At 37.7% G+C, this 23,764-nt stretch overlaps 1 protein-coding gene across 8 annotated transcripts in view; it reads right to left on the minus strand.

Annotated features, from left to right (window-relative positions):
• LOC121515139 (suppressor of tumorigenicity 7 protein homolog) overlaps nt 1-23,764 on the minus strand; it is an 84,634-nt gene that overhangs the window by 16,579 nt on the left and 44,291 nt on the right. For all 8 annotated transcript variants that reach the window (XM_041795764.1, XM_041795760.1, XM_041795761.1 and 5 more), the window contains 3 exons: nt 9,907-9,989; nt 5,011-5,170; nt 1,659-1,713 (listed from right to left, as the gene is read on the minus strand). In XM_041795764.1, coding sequence (XP_041651698.1) covers nt 1,659-1,713; nt 5,011-5,170; nt 9,907-9,989 — 298 coding nt within the window. The remainder of the gene's footprint in view (nt 1-1,658; nt 1,714-5,010; nt 5,171-9,906; nt 9,990-23,764) is intronic.

The following is a 23,764-nucleotide window of genomic DNA, read 5'->3' on the forward strand; positions in this document are numbered from 1 at the left end:
ACCAACCTTTTAAACTGTGATTAATAGCAGGATTTTTTTGTAGGAAATCGCACTTAATTGCATCCTATTCACTGCATCTGAAAATATGACTATTTTGCATTGAAAATGATCATTTTACTGTCTTAAACAAGGATAACTGAGTTCCTATTTGGGTTTAGACCTGTTTTTAGAGATAAACTGAAGACTATGACATTAAAGATAACCGCAGAAGAAGGAACTTGTTATGGATTCAAAAATTTGATTTCACAAAATGCATATGACTTTTAGCATGTCCACTGAGCTGAGTTTTTAGACAGTTCCATTTATGTGCCTTTATTTGATAGAGGAGGACAGTGGATAGAGTCAAAAACAGGGATGAAAGTGGAGGGAGAGACATGTGGTAAAGGGCCTCAGGCCAAATTTGAACCCGGGCCGTCCACGTACATGGGGCGCGCCTTAAACCACTAGGCTACCTGCACCCCTGCCTGAGAGTTTTTACTGTGAAATGATGCATTGAGGAGCATTGGTGGACTTTTTCACATCACTCAGGCCTTAGAGAGCTGCTTTAGTAACTTAACCAAACTTTACTGAAAGGGGCAATTAAAAATGTAGTGCACTAATTGTGGATTGTAGTAAATCATGATAAATGTAATTAATCTTGGCAGCCATTTTCATCATTTTGAGGCAAAAAAAAGCAGTAAAATATGGAAAAAGTTCATGCCTGGCTATAAGGGAACTACACCATCGCTGACTGAATTCAACATCCGCACCTTCATGCTTCCATTTGTTTTATCATGCTCCTGCCTCTTCTATAAAAGACTTTCTTCTTGGGGTGTCCAAAAAAATCCCAGCTTTGAGTCAGAGTAATTTCAGCCTGCAATTTCAGATGTATTTTATCTTGTAGACAAAAACAATAAATCTCTGAAGCTTGTATTTGCCACATATCTTATTTCAGACATCAAACCAAAAACCCTTTTGAGGCATCCGGATGATAGAACTGGGTTTTCTAGTGCTAATTCATTACTGGGTTTTAGGACTCAATATTGTAGCACTCTTTGGCTTTTGGGTACAAAAAGGTTTTGGTGTTATGGCTGCAATTTTAAGCACTCAGAAGTGATTAACTTTCTCTGATGGCTGTAAGATGTTTCTTCGATGACTGCAAATGTGTCATGAGCTGTGCTGATTTAATGGAAATTGTACTTGACAGAGATGGGCTGAAGTCAAGAGCTGAGCATGCGGGTTGATAGGGGTAGAAAATGACAGGATAATTACAGCAGTGAAAATGAGAAAGAGGAGGATGATTTAACAAGAGGGACAGGAGGAAAGATGTATGAAAAAAAAAAGCATGGTGATTTAGTAGTAACGGATAAGAACAAGAAGGAGAAATGGAATTTGAGTGGGGGAAAGTTAGGTGAGAGAGGAGGAAACTAACTAAACCTGAGAAAAAAGAGAAACAAGAGTAAACAAAAAAAGAAGTGATAGAATAAAATTGCAAAACATGTATGAAGAACAAAAGAGGAGGCAAGGAAATGAATGCAACGCTGATTGACTGTGGAAAACAAACATAGAGATGATCACTGAGAGGAAGCTGGAGGTCAGAGCACCAGTGTCCCGGAGGAAAACTACATCAGATGATTTTATGGGTTTCATATGCAGGTTCCTTAGCAGCTTTCACTCACCGATTATATTCAGCTCCACGAAATAAATTCAGCGGATTTCTCCATACTTTACATTCTGCAAGAGAGAGACAGAGAGAGAACAACAACTGTTGATGAGTGTTGAGGGTAGACTCGATGCTCAGCCTCCTCTGGAGCACTTCAAAGGGCTCCACTGTGAGCTCTGCCATCCACCCTGCGGCTGCCTGACTAGCATGTCAACCTTTTTGAGAGCACTGCTGTCGGGGAAAGGCCTTAAAGCTCCTCAGTGACCAAACATGCTTCTATTCAGGCTCTCACGAATGACAGAAACATCACCAGCCTGCGTTTTGGTGTACAGCAGTGACGGGATGAATTTCAGAGAGTGAGTTTAACTTGGATTTTAAAATTATTCTCATTCTAGGACTACTCAGCTTGTGTTTCTTATTATTTGTGGCTCTGTAGGAACTGTAGAAGGTAAAAAAAAAAAAAACTAATGTGGGCTACCAGCTTTGGCTGGAGGTAAATTATTAAGGGCAAAGTCTGGCCACAAACCTTCAAGTTTTAATGTCTTTCAGCTGCGAAGTAATAGGGTGCATAAAAACAAAGCTCTGATTTTTATTTATTTCACTTTACGCTCTAACCAAAGACAATTTTAGAACTTGCTTGAACAAAAAGTGACCACGGTCCATAGACAGCAAGTTAATGTGTTCAATACGCAATCAAGATGCATCATGGGAAACCAGCCTTTTGTAGATTGGTGTTTTATCTACAGTACAATCAAGAATGTTATTTTCACCAGTATATAAAATCCAGTCTAGTTTTGCAGGGTCTCCCAGAGGGAAAACTATCATCTATCTAACTATCAACAGGGCCAAACTTTCCTTTTCCAGAAAATTCCTTTTCAAATCTCTAAACTTTGAGCCATTCAATAGTAACTATTGTTACACTTACAAACTGTAAGTATTTAGAGTTTTTCATGTATCTGTATATTGTTGTCACCAATAGACAACTGAAAAAATGTGAAAGTTGCGTCATGGATGCCATCTTCAAAGGAAAAAAAAAAAAAAGTTTTCTACAGTTGATGTTATTCTGCACCGTATAAATGTTGGATTGTTTCGCACCAACAACAGCCCTCCTCAGGCAAACCAGCTGCTGCAGCCTAATCACTGAAGGCTTAGTGACACATTTTAAAGCATAAATTGTGTTATGCATGAAATGTAAGACTAAATAACACTGACATGAGATCAGGCACTGGTAAAGAGAGGTGGAACAGAAGGGCCGTACATTGTAAGAGAGCAGCAGTAAACACACGATCATCTGGATCGTAGAATTGTAATGAATAAACCAAGAAAATAAAGTCATCTGTGAACATAAGATAAACTGTAAACTGAGAGAAAAGCATTATTAATAACTTGAATGTGTCAAAACTTGGCTGAAGATCGCCTACGCAGCCAAATTTGGTTTTTTGAGCAAAAAAAGTATGAGAAAAAGTTGCATCAAAAAATAAAAATACTGCCTCAATTAACAGAAATGGTGTTTCTCACTGGATCAGTATTACTTATGGGCCTATGTGTCTCCTGAAATATGGTCTGTAATTGTCCCTGGAATTTTTACTTCGCAAATTACAGATATGGTACATCTGCGCAGGATTAAAAACAAAGATATTTTGTGTGATTATTACCAGAGGACCCTAGGTAATACCAATTCAGTGCAAAAAGAGCTGACTGTATGTACTGACCATAGATGTGACCATTAGGTGGCACTATAACATCCTTCACAGACCGATATAGTCAGCGAGCACAACAAGAGTTGAAAAGGTTCAGTGAAGCTGCTAGACAAGCTAGTATGGAGTCCAAAACAAAGTGTTTTATTGAGACAATTAAAAACATTCCACAAACAGAGGGCTAAAGATGACGTCTACAACCAAGGGCAGTGCTGTGTGAAGTCATCTCCACATGTCAAAACCAAAGTCAAGGCTTTGACTTATGTACTTGTTCATCAGAACCTTAGAACCAAATCTTCAATATTTTCTGTGCACAATGATATAAATCAGATAAATATAGTTTTTCATCTAATGGGAGAGCAAATGTTTGGTACTCACTCTACCTTTGTTTATGAGCATTAATCAAATTTAAGTATTGTTGCACTGGTAAAAATATCTTCTTGGCTCGCCACAGTCGTGCTTAAACCTTACCAAGGTCACACTCTTTTAACTCTACAAAGAGGAGAAAAACTCTTAGAAAACACTTTCAAGACAAATACCACAGCCTACCCATAACATGAAGGACAGTTTAAACTGTCTCAGGAAAAGAGCATGCTACAGTCTACAACACTGATTTCACTGGGTGGATTTGCATGTCAAAAGATTATTAGCCACTAAACTGAGGATTAGTATAGTTGTAGTAATTAGTCTGCCTTTCTTCTCTTAATGATTGCTTGTTGATTAGGAACAGAGCACATAATCCTATTTACTACTGAAGTTGTTTGGCTGAAAACAAAAGCAGACTGGGTCATGCCTCAACAAAGGCATTAGGATCCTTTTTGAGGAAACTTTTAGAAAATAAACTCATTATTGACAGATGTATGTTATGAAAATATGAACAAGCTTGATATCTTTATTTATTTACAGATACTCTAAAAATAAATTTAGTCATTTAATCTCTCTTTAGTTATGAATGTAGATGTGAGATAATGTTTCCTTTCAGTATCTAGCAAAATCAAAGGAATTATTCCGCGCTAAGACATTTCCTATTTTGAATGCATTCATTTTATGTCTGGAAGAAAATGCACTAAGAATTAAATGTCATCAGTCCATCACTGATGTGGAGGGGAAGGCAAGACGTCCCTAAGCAGAGCACACACGGCTTCTGTTCTTTGTTAACATTTTTAAAACCATTTTGAGTGTGTGGACCTGTATCCTTTCTAAAAGTGTTTTTTTGTTTTTGGTCTTAAGTTTTTCTCTCCTTTTTTAAAGTATGTCTTTCCATGAGCACCCATGGTTTAAAGTAAACTAGAAGTGCTCCTGTTGTCTCCGGTCCTGTTTACCTGCAAAAAGAACCTAGGAAGGAATGAGAATAAGAATGGAAAGCGGGAGCATGCAGAACTGTGAGCTGGCTCTTTGTGTGAATAAAATAAATATAAGGTGGCAATAAAGGCAACTGTAACACCTATAACGAAAAAAAAAATCAGAATTACTTTTTCTATCCATGCTGATCCTAAGCAGCTGTCTTTCTTCTCTTTGATTAAAAAAAATCTTGGAGGCAAGCTGTTTGTATTACAATGTTTTAGTGCAGCTGTTCCTTTGTGAGAGACAGTGTATCTCTGTTTCATACATATAGGTGCACTATAAGGTGCTCTTAGGCCAGTACTGGATTTTCGATTCATCAGCTCTTACCGGACACACTTTGCCGATTAGAGTCGGCCTCTCCATTACTGGTGTTGGAGTTGCTTGGGGAGCTGCTGTCCACTCCGCCCAGCAGGGGGCGCAGGTGACTCACAGACACCTGCTCTATGAAGGAGGTCCCATATTTCCTGAAATACCACCACTCAAATATCTGAAAAAGAGAGAGGGAGAGATACCATTCTTAATAAATCTGTTAAAATCCATAAATATTCTGAACACCATATAAACTGATAACGTTACCTGCAATTATTAATCAAGTAATTTTGATAAATTGTTTCTCTGCTGCATGCAATGTTGTGCTAAATGTTAAAGCTTTATATTTTGGCCATGAGAGTAGATTACTGCTACCTCAAATACATAACATTTTCAAAAAAATTGATAATTATATTGGTATTTTTCAAAATTTATGTTCTTAGTTTTCTTATACATTGCTCTTTTTTCAGCGTGCGCAGATTGTTGAAGGTATAATGAGAGTTCATGTTTGTTAAAAGCATACGATGTAAATGTAAAACCAGTGAGTTATCATGTTAAATAACAGGCATCTTAATATCAACTTAAACAATCAAGATCATTATCTTTGCCACAGTCGAGCAGCCCTAACATGCAGTACACAATTTCTAAAAAGCAGCAGTTGGCTGAGAAAAATACCTTGTCAGCTAAATAAAAGTGACTTATGCTGAGCTAGTCTCTTTTCCCTCTCTGCTTTTATTTATGAATTTAATCATTTCTCTTAACTACTTCAGTGATTAAACCTGCCTGCATCAGAGCCTCTCAGCCGTGTGCCACACAGGCTCTGGAGTGTGCTTCTCCACATTTTACCCAATTACCACCTTTGGCTCGTAAGGTGGAACTAATCAGTAAAACCTGCTGTTTGGCTGGATGGAAAATGTGCTCACAGTTGGGTCATGATGGCACATGGTGGAGTGGGTCGTACATTTATCTGCATGTTCAGTGTCCCTGAGCAAGACAAAGAAGCACACACACTGCTCCTGATGAGCAAGGCAGTACTTACATTTAACCCCACATTCTTCTCCATCTGTGTGTTTACATGAATGGAAGCCATTGTAAAACACATTACTGTGTGCTCAGGGTAAAAGCACTATACACTTTAAAGTGCAGTCCATTTATTTTTATGTTCTTCCCATGTAATGGCTCTGAGCATCACACTCCCCTTACAGTACAAATAATAAAATGTGCATTTACTAAACTGAAAACTTAAAAACAACTGTAATTTTAATTACATGTAAAATCAGGTGTGCATGACAGCTGTGGCAGCTGAAGCAACAAGCTGGAGGGCTCGGCTGCGCCTGTTATACCAGTGTGACCAAACAGAGACATATGCCATCATTACGGCAAGTGCAGCCATCAATACCATAACATACTGCACTAAGGCAGTGCATCTTCATTGGTCTCATGCCAGTGACTCCATTCAATTCAATATCATAACCTATCCTTTTGCACCACAAGCACAATGAATAGGATTAATTTTTGAGAAACAAAATAAAAGGTTAAGTTAGGTTTTCCACTTTTTCCTAATTTTTAGCTACTGTGTTATCAAGATCATTTTTAAGAAAAAACGTTAATACGTATTGAAATCAAACATCTTAATCACCTGCTTTTCTCTTTCCTTTCTTCACCCTCACACATCTCCTGTGTAGAGAAGTGATCTTCAGATCGCCATGTTAGGATTTTAAATTGAAGCTGAAATGTGACAGTCTTCTGTGTCATTGAAAGGTTTTTATATTGACCGAAAATTAACGTAACTTTAGGGTAACATTGTTGGGCAGTATTTGATATAAATGTCAACAGATATTAGATTTTTCAGAGCTTAATAGTGATACTGGTTATCAGTAGTTCATGAAACCGATAACCGATATTTGGAGCCAATATGCATTTATTATGATATACAATGTATTCAATGTGGCAAGTAAAGTTGTATAATCAAAAAATGAAGTAAAATGAACCATGTAGCCCTTGTTCTATCAGTATGAGAAATGGCACAGAGCAACACAACAGCAGCAGGAAAACACGAAGTGATGCCATATGCTCAATGTGTGAGGAGTGCCCTGACTTAAGAGTTAGTGGAGCAAAAATAGCACACTTTTTGGTACATTGATCGTATGGATTATCAGTACAATAAAATCACAATACTGATAATCAGCCAAATGCCATGTATCGGTCTCAATAATCGACCAGGCCAATAATTGGTCGACCCCAAGTCTGATTGTATCAGGGTCCTATCGATTAAGTGATACTGGTCTCTGAGTTCATCTGTGGTATCTAATGTTTGGCATTACCACATTTAGTGATCATGACAGTCCTGAAACATACAGTATATGCTGGTTTCAAACAGCCAGTGGGGACAACGAATATATGAGTCAGGCCACTCTCGTTTAAAGAAATGCTTTTGCACTGTCTTCTTTTCTGATTCTCCCTGACTTGTTCCATCGCTCCATGTTTCTGTCTGCAGCCTAGACTCTCCAGACTCAAAAGCATTCCTGTGTTCACACACTAGCCTGGTCTGCAAAAAAGGATTTGGTTGGTTGAGAAGCATGAAGTATGACAAGTGCTACCATAAAGACAAAAAAACTTTGCCATTTAGAATAAACTGCCATTCAAAAGTCGAGATGCACTCACTTTTTCAACATTTTTTCAAATGTTTGACCATGAAAACAGAAGAGATTTTCCAGACAGGTCACATCTTCTGCCCAATAAAAAATCTCTTCTCTAGATCAGCTATTTGATGACGTGTGCTAAATGCCAGGATGAATTGATAAACATCTGTAATTGATATCCTTCATGCCCACATTATATACCGATGGCAAGTGTTTGTCAAAGGGCCCCTATCGGCCTATAGCGTTGTTAAACCAATGTATCTGTAAATCCCTACAGAAAAGCATTGAAGGTAGCTCTGTTTGAAAGGAAAAATGGTTATTTGATTATTTAAGGTAGGTCCATCTACAGGGGAGAACTCTACAAGCAACAGCAAAAACTGGCGATACTAAAAGACAGCTTTAAAAAAACTTCAACTTTGCATCTTGTATAATGATACGACCTATATTTCAAATTTTACAGTACTAAATTTAGACCCTTTCATGGGAGCAGTTTTAATGACTCAGTGAGCGACAACATCAAGACTACAGATGAGAGCTTCAGGATTTGACTACGTGTACAGACTTCAATCTGCTGAACCTGTTATCACGTCAGCCTGAGCTTGGGGGAGAAAGTGAAATTATGAGTGATCTTATCAACAACTCTTCAGTGAAAACCTTCCTAATTGGGACATAAATATCTATTCCAATTACAGAGAGATGAGTGGAATCACTGCTTCATGTCCACATGTCTTAATAATCTCACTGAGCATGTGCAAAGCTCAACAGCTTTTCAGGGCAGCCTACACACACACATTGGCCAGCAGCCCGCAGGGAAGAGAGAGAGTGAGTTAATTAAGAGAGGAGCTATTTTCAAATACAGACCAAACACTGTTGCATGGTTGGCTGTCTCTGTGAAAGACTTAAACAAGAGAAAAAACACCTGCAGAAGTAGGAAAAGCCTTGCTGATGCTTCAATCCCAATGCAAAACAAAGACGCAACAAAGACAAGAAATACAGAAGAAATAAGAACACCCAAACATGATTTCACCATTTATCTCAATGTGCTAGCCAAAGACTTGTAACTAAGGCTGTCAAAAGTTTAAATACTATGATACACACTGATACCATGTGTTAAAAAAAAAAAAAAAGAAAAAAAAACCAAAGTCAAAGAAAAACCACACTTTTAACTGTCCAAATACTTCGGAATTGTTTTAGTAACCAAGCATTATCAGTAGATTTAAGAATCTGGACAACCAGCAGGAGTTTACCCTCATTTTTTGGTAACAAAAACAAGAAATTATCTAATTTTAGCTGCCTAGCACTTGTATTTTTGTTGCTGTGGTATCCACATGGATATTAATACCATTGGGCTTTACTGGAATAGAATCAAAGTTTTAATGCCTGGTATAATGACAACCCTACCTATCAAGAAGTGCATTTATATTAACCCCTTAAAGCCTGAAAACACAGATAATAGCCAGAAAATTCTCATTTTTTTGGAACTGAAATGTTTATTTAACTTTCTACTGAAATTAAAAAAAAATCCAAATTTCCATGAAATTTAACAGATACATTTTTAGAATCTCACTTCATTCATTAGGTGTTTTTGGTAACTGATAATCCACTTGAGGGCATTTTTATCATTTATCAGATCGTATTCCTATGTTTTTTTTTGAGTAATTTATTGAGCATATTGATTAGATAGAGGTATCATAAAAGTATGTATCAAATATGATACAACAGGCGTTAAGGGGTTAACCGAATGTTAATGCTCAGAGAAAGAGGGTTCACTTTGTCCACAAAAATCACAACTCACAGTAGTTAGCAGGTTACATGTGAGGTAAAATTGCCAAAAACTGCCTAACTTTACAAGTTATTCTGCTTAGGACTAATTAACTAATAGTGAGTTTAAGTTTTTTTACAGTTTATGTCAAGTCTCCCTCCATCTAGATGTGTGGTAGGAGGTCTGCAGGACTAAGTCGTTTGGGATACTGATCGACATATAAATTGTTCAACCCCTGCAAAAAATCACTTTTGTAAAGTTTAGGGATCATACCCAATACATGTGGAGATTATCTGATGATAACTCCATCTAGCGCTTTACTTTACTAGCTAAATGTTCTCTATTCCCAATCCACTGCATCTGACTTTTGCACATCATAGGGAACACATGACTGCAAACAACCTATTTTACACAGTTTTGCTTCAAAAATGATAATAACAACACACTAATCATGGAAAACTGTGTGAGGATCAGCTTCATAATTATAGAGTGAAAATCTGTCTTTCTTACCAATATGAGTCCTGATATGAGGGAGGAAGTGCCTGTCAGAGCCACGTAAAACTTGGGCGTCAGGGTGTTGAGAAACATGCTTACTGCAGAGGAAACACAAAAAGAGACAGAAGTGTTAGAGCTTACATTAGATACTCAGAAATTTCTCTTCTACATCAAAGAAGAATACTTGAGGAAAGATATTTGTAGAATCAAATGCTGTAGTCATAAAAAACTGGGTCAGGACTACACAGAGGACTTGTAAATTATAACTGCGAGAAACATCAAAAAGGCTCGGAGGATTTGAAAATATTTGTGACTTTGAGACATGAAAGGTTTCATGCGAAAACGCATCATCCACATGCAGGGTTTGGCATTTCCCTAGGTGCCCTGCTGCTCAGTCGTGAAATTACACAACACAGGGGGATCAGGGTAAGCCTTACTACAGACTGAAGGTGCACTGTGGGAAGAAAACAATGGAGGAAACTGAGCTTTACTAGCAGCCTTAACTGAAATGCAATATTCACAGTTATTTTTTCCTATGCCAATAGACTTTTAGATTGGAAAACATCATATAAATGCAGAAGTGCAAACTAATAAAACTCTTGACAAAGACAGAGTCTGTGTAAATTGAGATGACCCAAAATAGTTGAATGTTTGACCACTGGTTGGAAAGAGACACATTTACTGCTAATCTCATTGTCCAACACATGCTTATGAAACAAATCATTCCATGTCAGGTATATGCGGGTGCTCAATATCTAATTTTTGCCAACCTTGCCTGTGTTTTTAAAATAAATCATGAGTCATAGCATATCTTGGAATAAATGTCAACTTATTCACACTTTGAATGCAATAATTCTTGGAAAAAATCAAACAAGCAACAGCCAAAGCAGTAGTTAATCTTGCATCTCTCAATAAATTAGTTTAATAGCTGATAAGTAGATCTTGAAAGCATTATTGAGGCAGACCCATAGAAGCAAAGATACCTAATAATACCTAAAGCTAACTACACAGATGGTTACATTTTTTCTATTTTAATTCAAATGTATTGAGCCACAAAAACCTCACTAAGATAAATATCTCATTTACGAGAGTGTATTGGCCATGACAGGAAGCAGCACAATTAAAAAAGTTGCAAACGTAAAACACGAAAAACTTAAACACAAACACAAAACAGCCAAACCATGATGATGATGGCACTGATCATCATCCTCACGTGATTTTCTTCTGAAGTAACATCACGCAAGTTTCTGTGAGATCTTTTGTCTTAGAAATCAATGTGACCTCTTTACTACAAATGACAGGTGTGTGGTCCCACCGTCTGGCTGGGGGATTTTACTTTCTTCCACAAATTTGTTAGAAATTGTCTTTATGTCTGTGGTCTCCTATGCTTTGTAAATCAGTAAATATTTGAAAACCATCTTTTCATCAGTCAATTTAAACACTTAATCTAATATGTAGCTGATAGAAAAAAGATCACCAAACTCTAATTTCTTCAAATTTAATGCTTACTCATGGGGGTATAGGAATATGCTGCGAAAGCTTTCTATAAAAATGCTATACGAGCTCTCATCACCTTTCCCTTAACAGCAAATCAGGTTGTTCTACACAATTTATTTCTTGTACTATTCCATCAGATCCTATGAAGTGGAAAATTACAACTCAGGATCAATGATCCATACCAGGAGAGCCTTACAGACCCCATACATGTTCCTCTTTTAACACCCATCATTACAAGAACTGTGGAATTTGAAAACAATGCATTGCTTTTTTTACAAGTACAGTTTAAAGAGGTGTATTTCAATTTAGTGTAAAATATATTTTTTTCTGTACTTCTGTGGTCTACTCAGAGAGCCATTGTCACAAGTTATTGTTGTCACAAATAATAAATGTGTTGCACTGATATTACTGTGCTTGGATGAAGAACAAAGCACTTTATCACAGAGTCTGTCACGGACATCTGTTCAAAATTTGTATTTTCAATGATAAAAACATCTTTCAGAAAGAAGAAAAAAACACTTAATGATGTATGAAGCCCTGACCTTTTGGTTCATTTTTAGAGAAATGATTCTTTATTTAAGATACGATAACTCTGAGTATTTTCCTGACTGATATTCTCTTTTTTATTGATTTGGATTATAAAGGCTTGCTAATGCTTGGAAAGGGATCATCTTAAACTGAATGCAATTGAAGAACACTTCCTTCTATAGTCTCCAAAACCACAGACAGTATTAAGATTGTTAAGGAAAAAGCAAGCTTAGAGTAGCAGTATAAAGGTCTTTGGTTTGTCTTATCCTTTGGAAGTCATGAGGCAATGTAATGGCAATCAGACACTGATAGTCTGCATTTCAAATTGTTCCCATTGAGTGTTCTTTTCATAACACATTTCTATCTCAGCATGGTTATGTCCTACCAGGAAAATGTGGACTTCTTTACTGCGGAAAGAAATGTGTCAACATTGCACAACTATAACAGAAGACAATTCATTTCATTTAATTTAAAAAATGACTATTTATGACAATCCCAAGAGAGTTTTTATAGGGGACAATAGAACAACTGAAAAACTGGAATATCTACTATGGAAGAAAAAAAGCTGCTATGGCAGAGGAGACCATGGAAAAGAGGAAGAGATAAAAAACCAAGGTATAAAAAACATTAATCCTGATCTGGATCTTATATCTAATTCATAAAAGTGATACACAACAGTGTATAATTTTGCAATATTTTACCATAGCACTCACTCATTACTTGCGCAACCAACAGAACACACACACAGCTGAAGCACACACAGACAGCAATGACGTGCTGATCCTCCATGGACAGAGAGAAGCTTTAGTTCAGGTCTGTGTTTGTCCTCTAGTATACAAAAACTTTTGCACTCAACAGATAGAAGCCTTAAGTCTTCACTACCAACATGCTAGTGTGCATCAGCGAGTGTGCATGGTGAGCGTGAGTGTTGCGTTTGTGTGTCACTGTTATGCAGCATTAAAGCCATGAGCATTAAATAGATGAATGACTTTGCAGTTACTGGGGAGAAATCTGAGCTTTGTGTGCACACATCTGCCTCATTTAAAAAAAACATCTAAATCATAAACACTGACGCTAATAAACAAACATGGTCAGAGTGAAAAATTGGTTTTTATGCTGATAAATTCCTCCAGCCACAGTGGCTAGTTGAGCTTACTCTGTTAAGCCGGCCACACACAGCAGGATTTTAAGCCTGATAGGAGGCGAGATTTTCCTCCCTAGACAATCGTGGGGGTGCATCCCAAGTGGAGCCTGATAAAAACGACTATTTGTCTGAATAATACCCATGTATGCGGTGTCAACACAATTGTTACTCCAAATTGCGACGGAGCCTCCCAGACCCAAACTGTAAATATCAAACACATTTGTTATTTATGATTCTAGGTCGTAGTGCCTCTGACAGAGCACCCACAACAACCAATGGTAGTGAGCAGACGGGGTTGCGTCACCAGTCAGATCATACGTACTTTCAACGCTTACAACCATAAACACAACTGTGCCTTCATTCCAGCCAGGATTTCATCCCGAGTCTACAGGCTGAACCTGTAAAACATGCCAGGTCAGCCTGTTGTGGAGAAACAACAGATTAAAGATGAAAAATCAATGTCTGTAGTCTCACATGTTTTTAAAATGGTTTCAGATTTACAAATTGTCTAGTGTGTGGCTAGCCTTACCCGCCATGGCTGAAATCTATCTGAATTTGGCTAGGTGGTGGTTGTAAATGTCAAGCCCTGCTTGTAGTCCAGTTTTACTGCAAGCAGTAGCTTGTTTAGAAGTTTAGGACAACATGCAGAGGAATTTCAAAATAAAGCATAGCTTAAAGATGACAGCAGAGATTGCTGTTTTTACTTTCTATCGATATGATTGGATATTTGATCAACCAGTTGATATATCGATCCACATTGATGGACCGTTACACCCCTAATGGATAGCAAATGGTTCCAGCCCTAGGGGACAGGCTATCAGTATTGATCAGTGGAGAGATTAACTGCTAACTCACTTGCAACATGCCTAATAATAACAACATCTACTGATGCTAAAAAATGCAAACTGAGAAGATTCAGATCCACAAGTCAGCTGTGTCCACATTGTCTACTTGGACTGTAATATCTTTATTCTAAATACACTATTTTTTACAAGATTTTAGAGCTCTCTTGCCTACTAGCTTGTATGATATTCCTGTGCTCTCTCTGTGTACTATTTCACAAGCCACTTTACTGCATCCCATCCCCTAATGAAGGCCACAATGCAAAATGCGTCTGGCTAGTAAGGTTGTGCTCTGAACTACAAGTGTTGCTGGAGATCTCTGTTTACAGCAGGGAAGGTGTAAAAGGTCAAAAGTGCCAAGAAAGGCAGCAAAGTGACCAAAAAATGAACACAGATCATAGTGGAAAAAAGGAGCTTGCTGCTTAAAGGTGACCTTCTCTACATTTGGCTGAAGGTTCATGGATCCCCCAGCTGTATTAAGTGGTGCTAAAGTGACAGGCCATTGCACTTGGTTAGATGTGTTGGGTTGTCATCCATTACATCTATAGAGGTCACATTGAGGATAGGGAGGGTGGGACAAAGACCCTACTCAGATAAACACACACAAGTGCAGCTGCACTGCTATTCACTGCAGTGAAGTGGAGGCTCTCATCCAAACAGAAAAGGGTCTTTCAGAGCAGTCTGTGGTCAAACAAGTCTAACGGCTACTACTGTCTGATGAGAGGATGCTATCTGTCTGGTCATGGACTCTTCTCGTCTTTGTCAAACAGTCAACAGTTTGCCATAATTGACATCCAGCCTATTTTGATTTAACCGGATAACATGGTGTGCACAATCTGGAAATCACAGTTTAATCTAAAAAACAATACAATTTTATTTGCAGTCATTTAGCAGATGCTTTATCAAAAGGATTAAACAAGGGAAAAAAGTTGATTTATCAGTGTTTATGGGAGAATAAATCACAAAATACCTGTTTATCTGTTTAAGAGTCTTAATGCTGCACAGAAAAAAACTATCTTCCTGCAGGGTTGCAGGATTAAAGAGAAGATCCCTGCTTTAGTAGACATCTTCACTAGAATCAAACCCTAAAGCCAAAAATAATTCATCCTCCTTGTGGAAGTTAATTACAAAGTCCTGGGGTAAAGTTTTTACATGAATTTCCCATTTGGAGATTAACTGGGTTTCAAACTAAATTAAACTAAATGTAATTAAGCCTCAATGTCACAAACCCATTTATGACCTTTATTTATATCTGCCTCTTTTATTTAAAGAGTATGAAGGAATTTTAAAAATAATTTCACTACTGAAAAGTAGTCATTTATTTGTCATTTTGCAGTTCAGTCAGTTATCTTCTTTTGTTTTTTTTCTTTTGTTTCAGAGTGCTTTGTTGAATTACTGCCCTCAACCTTGTTTGAGCTCCATTTCTTAGGACAAGAGCTACCCAGGGGCAGCTGGTAACTTTGTTAGCCTGTATAAATGAAAGCTTTGGCAGTTTGAGAAGCAAAATCAAAAGGTTTAGCTCACTATACAACTTGGATTCCTCTGATGAGTAAAATCAAACTCAGCAGATTCACGTTAACAATGGCAATGTACAACAACCAACATTTCTGGATCGTTTGAAGAGATTAACAACTGATAAGTCGAGGAAATTAAAAGGTAATTGGGGCAGATGTTATGCAGAGCCATGACACCATAAAATGTTTTTCCTATCTTATGAAAATGTATGGCATGAAACACTGACAAGGAGGTCCAACATCTAAACCAGAAGAGGTTCACTGACAATAGTACACAATAATTGTGCTGTACTCATGCTATGTGGGTAAAATTTTTTACCTTCATTTGTTTTTTTTTTTTTTACACAAAAATTACACACAGAAGACAAAAATCGCACATTAATGCAACTTCAAACCAGGTATTGCTCTATTGGAACTGCATGGCTTGCTTAGCAAGAGTGTCCTGATTAAACCAAAAACCCACTGGTTTAAGCCAAAGCTTTGTTTTGGTAAGTCTTGTTGACTTTGAGTATGTCTCTTTAAATCCTTTATCAGATATCTATAAATAAAAAGAGTTTTCTGACCATTTTAGAAATCAAACAGTGGCTAGGATTAAGGGCCTGTGTCCCGATCCAGTGTAATTTAGCTTTGGCAGCATTCACAACCTCAGATTTAGAGGGTTTATTGTTGCTAAATTATGAAAGTTGACTTCTGCTTCCCTCAATAGTATCTATCATGCCACTCAATAGCCCTGTGAGCTTACTATTTCAAGGAAATAGCACAAAGAAAGCATGAAAACAAAGTAAATGAATCCCGTTCCGACATTTGCAGCAGCTGTAGATCTGGAAACTTTACCCTCAAAAATACAAATGAGATCAGTTTCTCTTCCACCATTATCAGAGGTCCTGCTCCTTCTTCATTATGACTGGCCAGTTAAAAGAAGTGACAATGACAAGCATGGGGGGTGTTCCAAAAGTTGCATTGGTTTCAACTGAGAGCACTATGAATGTGGTGACAAAAACAGCTGATGCCTGTGACAGCTGTGGACACAGGCGCTAAATCTAACCAGAACGTTGGGTTGTTTAAAAAAAAAAAAAAAGTATGACAGGATTGAACAATAATGACAGAGGTCTGGCATTACTTTCTGAATTATTTTGTCAGTCCAACAATGATCTGAGTACACTAGCATCTTAGTGTACTTAGATATCAGTCAGTTTTATAGTAGTGGTGTTTGTAGTACTTTCAGATTAAAGCATGACCTCAAATAGATGCACCAATCTGGCACAGACAGGGTTGTGCAGAGGTGAGACAGTATTTATCTGTGCTTTCCAACATTTACTGCCATGAAAAATTCAGAAAATAACCGTTAATACTTTGATTTACAGTTCAGTCTCAATTACGATGCACTGTCCTTGCATAAGTCACTCCTACGCTACTTGTCTCTTTTTTAATATGGGTCATTTCAGGTGAACCATGCCCATGAGGATATCATTAAATATCCATCTGAATAATAATAAAAAAAATAACTCAAATAGCATAGTCTAATTGCTTCTCTTGAACAAGCTCCCCTAGTAACCCATTTATATCACTCTGAACACACAGAAGCAGTGGAGAAGCCTTTCAATGAGACAGTTTTCATTCATAAATTGTCATTGATGGACCCTCATTCAAACTAATGACCCTGTTTGTACCATGACTCCCCTTCTTCACCTCTTTGGCTGATACCTCTCCTGTGAGTTCATGTTGGTAAAGAAGAGGACAGCCAGAGAAGCATGCTGGCAGTAACACATGATGAATTGAGGGGACAAACTCTGACAGACAGACTCAGGACTAAATGTCACCGGAAACAACAGGAGACATGACCTTTACTGAAGAGGGGACGGTCTGCACACCCCAGGCCTGACCGGAATGATAAAAGACACTCCCTGAGATGCACGTGAGCACACACACATCCATATAAAATGACCCTCTGTTATGTAGATACACAGACAAAGAGGGTCGTCCTCTTACCTCTAAAGAGAACCTATGAAAGAGTTTTTGATCATGATTAAAAATGTTTTATACTACCATCATCATATGTTTAAAAAAAAACCCAACATTGCTAAATTACTAGTCAGTTAGCTTTCAAATATTTTCCAAACCCAAGTTCTCCATTATTAAGTAAATCATTCAACCATCTCATCTAACAACATACAAACACTTCCTGCTTTGTTTGATAGTAAAATGAGTTCCAGGTGGACAAAACATTTAAGAACGTAATCCCTGACTTAAAGCAACATTGATGACAAAGTTCAACCTTTTCAGACATCTTCTACTTTAAATATATACTCTTTAATGAAGAAACTAATGACACATTGATTGTTCCAACTGTATAACAGCTTGATGTATGTGTAAAATATTAATTCACTAAATTTGTAAGATTACACTGTCACATAGTTTTTCACTTCAAGTGTTGTTTTTACCTTTATCTTAGCAGGGCATCTCCATAAGATAAAACGTCTCTTTCAGAAAAGAAACCTGACCAAGGAAGGAGCCATTCAAAATCACTGGAGATGAACAATATTATTGGCATGATATCTACATATGCCGTTATTAGCCTAAAAAGTTAATCATCACTATCAAAAGATATGGAAATTCTTGCTGATGTATACAGCCTATATATTAGCTTTAAATATCGGCCTATATTGGCAGAGGCTAGCTTAATGTGGCTAGCTGTTATGTACAAATAAGTTTGTGGAGTTTTGGGCTGGACCAACAGACCTACATCAGCTGAACTCTTTATTCTTTACTCAACCTCACTCCTTGAACTTTAAAGTGTGATTTAAGGACTGAAATTTTAGGTCTGCACTACATCAGCACATCATTATCATTATCTGAAATGGCTAAAATTAGGGATGCATGATATTATTGGTTTGGTATCAGTATCGGCAGATATTAGCTTAAAAAGGCAAATATCGGTATTGGCAGATATACAAATTTCAGCCAATATTTACATCCGATATTTTGTCTGTGTATTTCAGTAGGCATTGACTGTAAATTCTGTCCATAAATACTGATAAATGAGAGGAGTTTTAGGCTGAATCAACAGACCTATGCCAGTTGAGGTCTTTTTCTTTATTTATCCTCATTCTTAAAACTTTTAAGTGTTTTAAATGACTAAAGTTTGTTTACTTGGACATCCTCAAACCTTAAAGTGTGTCAAAAAGGACTGAATTTCTTGTCTGAAAGCATAATTAACTATCTGTACCGATATCGGTAAATATCAGCATATCACATATCGGCAAAAATCCAATATCGTACATCCCTAGTTAAAATGTATTTGTAAATAGCCACATATCAGATATTGGTAAAAATGTAGTTTCATGCAGCTCTAAAAATCACAAACCATTTAAAGAACAACTTTGAAAAAGCAACAAACTAAAAAAGGCTTTCAAATGTGGCATTTCACGACTAAAAACAACTACATGCCTCTGTCACTGGACTCCAACGATCCTCTAACACGTTCTCAGTGATGTCAGTGACTCCATTTTTTTTCTTCTTTTTGAACATGTTTCCAGGCCCTGAGGGTTTCACTGAAGAGCAACCAATCAGAGGACTGTAACTGGTTTCTAGTGGAGCTGATATAAAGACAGAAGGGCAGCCTGGCTGTTTTCCCAGTATGGCTTTGTACATAATAAAATAAGCACCAGTGCTGTTATCTGCAATTTGTTAATGATGATCAGTTCACCAAATCATGAAAACTGCAGTGGTGAGTAAAGGATTTTGCATTAGTAAGAAAGCAGAGATGCATGATTCACTGAATCAAGAGTATGTAAAGTAGATGGAGATGCATGCATTTTCAGTATCCCCTTATAATCAATTACAGAAAGACAGTGATGTGCAAGTTCACAATTAAAATGAACTAGTTCAAAGTTCAGTTCACATAGCTCAGTTCACACACCTTAAATTGAACTAGTTCAAGTTCAGTTCAAGACTTAAATTGAACTAGTTCAAGCGCATTTTCTTTTGTTTTCTGGCTGCAATATGCTAGTCTTATACAGTAGTCTATATCTACTACCTACTCTATATCTACTTGATTAGTCAACAGAAGAATTGACCTATGGCTAAGCTACGCCCTTTCCACTCACTCAGACAAACAATGAACATTTAGTGACAGACGCTATTGCAGTTGTCATAGTAGGAGACAATTCACTGGAGGCCATTGATGATTTTTGGAGACAGAAAGATCACATATCATCTAGAAGTCACCAAAAGGGTCTAAACTACACACTGGAAGGATATATTAATCATTTTATTGTCGAAAAGGTTGATAAAAAGCTTTAGTTACAAGCCAAAATTTACAGGTCCCAGTGCAAACGTGATAAACCGCATCTCATTGCCATCACAGTCTCAGATCACAAGATAGAGGATCAGCATCAAAGTGCCACTGAAGTTAAGGTTTTTGGCTCAGAATATGAGAAAAATATAACGGCCTTTTTACCATCTTTACCAAGAGTGTCTCTCCGTTAGTTTGGTGCTACAGTATTTACACTGAATCATTCAGCATAACGTGTGCCAACCTTTGTTATCTCAGCTATAACAAAAAAGATAATGAAGCTAAGCTCCAGAAGTCAACGTTAGTTTAACTAGAGCCTTTTAGACAACAGCCAACAATGATGTACGATCACCAAAGTACAAACACTAAACCAAAATAGGCCAATGAACTCCGAACGAACAAAGTGACATAATAAACAACACAGCTAGGAGCTAACGTTAGGCTAACTTTAGCTAACGTTAGAGATGTTAAAGATAACTTTATATTTCTTTCCAGCAAAGTGACAATATGATGCCTCAAATACAATGTTGGCTTACCTTAGAACAGATGTAGACATCTGTGTTAATTTTATTCATGCTGAGTTGATGTTGTGGTCTACTGCGCAACTTTATCCAGAGAAGACACTTTTCTCGGTTTAGATGTGGCTTACGAAAGGGTAAGAAAAACACTCCGTCGCCCAGCCTCTCAGGATACCTTGTGTTGGAGTCGCATGTACCCTATGAACACCGTTTGACCATTTGCAAACTTAAAATCTCAACAAAAAAAAAAAAAACAAACAACAAAAAAAAACAAAAAAAAAAAACAAACCCTCATAAAACCGGCCGAAAACGGACTTTCTCCTATACATTTCAACAGACGTCCAGGCAGCCGATGTCTGTTCAACAAGAAAAAGAGCGTGTTCGTTGAACGCAGTCATTTTAACATGTTTGAACACAACAGTGGAGTTCATCATTCACCAAAAATATGAGTGCAGTCATTGAACGCACTCATTTGAACTCATTCAGACACAACACTGCAGACAGAAATGTAGTTTCCACCAGTTTGTTTCTCTTGGCCCCGAAGTTAAAGCAGAACTTATCCTTTACCTAGAGGCCAAGCTTTACCTTGAGTGCTTTAATTAAATAATAAACAAAATCAAAAAATGGACAAGACTTGGGTGCAGATGGCCAAGTGGTTAGGTCACGTACAAGGGCGGCCCAGGTTCAGGTTTAACTCGTCGATCTTTTACCACACCTCATTTCCCACTCTCTCATCCCTGTTTCCAGCTGTCCTTTCTCTACAATAAAGGAAAAAGGTATGACAATATCATGATATCCTGAAATATATATATTTATGGGTTTTTACTTGATACAAGACAGAAAAAATGACAACCAAAAAATCCTGCTGAACTTAAGAAGTGGCTGGACTAGTACCAGCTTTATTCCACTGTGAAATGAAGCTCAATACCTTTTATCAGTCCAAATTTCTAGCTGCTGACCTGATAGCTTTTTAGTTTTGCTAAGTTGTACAGGTAGTAACAGCAGCTTGGCACATGTAAAATTAACAGACTCTAATCACTGACAAATGTAGCTGTAATAGAAGCTGAAAAAGGGGATGGAAACAGAAGGTAGGCTAACAGTAGACTTAAGCCCTGTTCACAGTGCCATTTAAAGCTAGGATATTTATGCCCCTGCGATGTTTTACCTTCACTGTGAACGTTGCAGAGGTGGGACAAAGTGATACCCTCGCTTCAGTGGTAGTAGTAGAGGTGTTACAGAGGCAAAAATTGGACAGGGGAGCCAGCAGGGGAGCACAGTGCTGCGTGAGTATGTGGAGCTCCTGCTGTGCCGTCCTCACTTACTTTTCTGCAGTGCTACTGTGAATTAACTGGCAAAAAGGGTGGCGTAATGTCACGTCATCTTCATATCAGTATGAAGTTACAGGGTGTTATGACGAAAAGCTTCATTGCAGCAACATTGAGGAAATGCACTATGAAAACACCAAGAGTAAGGCTCAGACAGAATACTGATAATATAAAAACAGAGGTCCATAAGGTCAAAATGTTTGTGTATTGAATAAGTGAATGTGTGTCTTTCAGTACATTTTCACAAGTTTCACAAAAACCTGCCGCTTGGTTGTAAAACTGAAGGATTCCATAAACTACATAGATTTATTTATGACACTACAAAGGAATATTTTTAAGCAGATTACATCCTTAGATGGAAAGAAGTATTTGATCAGTTTTGGGATTAAATAAAAAACTCAACCTTTAAATATCAGCTCACTAACTAGTCATAGTAGGTTGTCCTGATTTCAAGGGAGCTGAATTAATGTCACACATTATTAGAAAATGCAAGTGTGACATGTAGAACTCCAAACCTGAGATGTGAGTCACTCTGGCTCGGCTGCTCATGCCTGAAATGTTTGTTGGCAGGAGCGATTAGGGAGCGCCTCATAGCCTGGCTCGTGTGGCTGGCCATGACTGATGGGGCTGCTAGCTGAGCCTGTCTGGGTCTAACTACCTCTGTTGACCTTTGAGCAAGGCGGAGCGTAGCCAACATCTGTCACCGTAGCGGTGACAGGTACGTTAGTCTTTGTGTTTGTGTGTGGGTTTATGCAGTGTTTCTATATGAGTTTGTAAGTTTCAGCGTTGTTGTGTGTGGGCAGGTAAGGTGTAGTGTATCCATTAATGTGAGATAACAATGTAAAAGAGGCATAAAATTGATCGGGTATAAAAACAATGGCTGATTCATCTCTGTCCACGAATAAACAGAAGCTTAGCTATAATGTCAGTGAGGATCTTTGACTCAGCACCTGCACCAACAACAGCCCTTAGCTGCATACACTTGAGAGTCCAATTCATGCTCTTAATCTTGAACATGTGAATTGAATGAACAGATACAGATAAAGAAAAGGAAAGAATAATGACCTCAAGTTCAGACATCTATTTTGGTACCAGTAGAAGTACCTCCAAACAACAAATGTGGAGCCAAACTGGTGCTATTTGTGTGCAGGAACACAGATTTCACTGCCAAGTAGGCCAGGAAATCAATCCAAACCTGGTTGTATTTGGTACTTCTCTGCAACACTCTACACTCGACAGAGTTAATCATCCAAGAATAATGTGGCACTGTGCAACACTCTTGTGTATATTGGAATTTTACTGATAGTTCAAATACTTCAAAGTCATTTTCTGACAAGCGGTATGTCACATTCATTGCAAGTTACATCTTGAATTTAGTTCCAAAACTGGCAAATTCAAGCTGTTGCTGAGATAGGATAATGACTAAACACTACCATGGAAGCTGTAGTTCATATGTAATCATTCCTGATGTACAAGTCCACTGGCATGACCTGCTGTAACTATAGGAAAAGTCAAGTGTTCGTTGCAAAATACAGTGTTTGAGCTCAGTTTGAGAATATACTACACTTTCAACTTTATAAAAACAGATCTCATGACTCTTTTAACACTGTGCTAAAACTAGAATCATGCCATTGATTTGAAACATTTCTCTCTTCCCCTGATGTCCACTGACTGCTCTGCCTGAAGTCTTTGATCTGCCAAGTCCTAGATGAACAAAATGCTCAGCATTACTTGTTGCTGTTATCCAATAAATGCCCAAAGGAAAAGCCCAAGTATGAGGAGAAGGTTAAGTTACTGTTTGCATCAAATGAACAAGATGTTTCAATTTTCAGAAGTAGAACATTGTGGAGTAAGGGCACCAAAGCCTCACAGTGAACAAGACAATACTCAGACCTACATAGGAATGATATGATATGCTAAAATCCTGAGTGTGTATTACGGTGGGGTTGGACGCTCTTGTTCATAGTAATCTCTATTTATAGATTCTAATGAAGAATTAGTACACATGCGTCAGGATTTTCAGCATGGAAGCACTCTGGTGGTGTTTGTAGCACATTCGTTGTCCAAGCTGAATTGACTAATGATGAGTCAGCAAACTATTAAGAGGAACGTAGGGCCCTATGATTTCCGTGTTAACAGAATTGTGGAATTGGACAACAAAAACGGAATCTACTATTTAACATGGTAATTGTGTAAATTAAATGAATTTGA

The sequence above is a fragment of the Cheilinus undulatus genome, linkage group 9 (assembly GCF_018320785.1).
Source record: "Cheilinus undulatus linkage group 9, ASM1832078v1, whole genome shotgun sequence".
NCBI classification, from domain to species: Eukaryota; Metazoa; Chordata; class Actinopteri; order Labriformes; family Labridae; genus Cheilinus; species Cheilinus undulatus.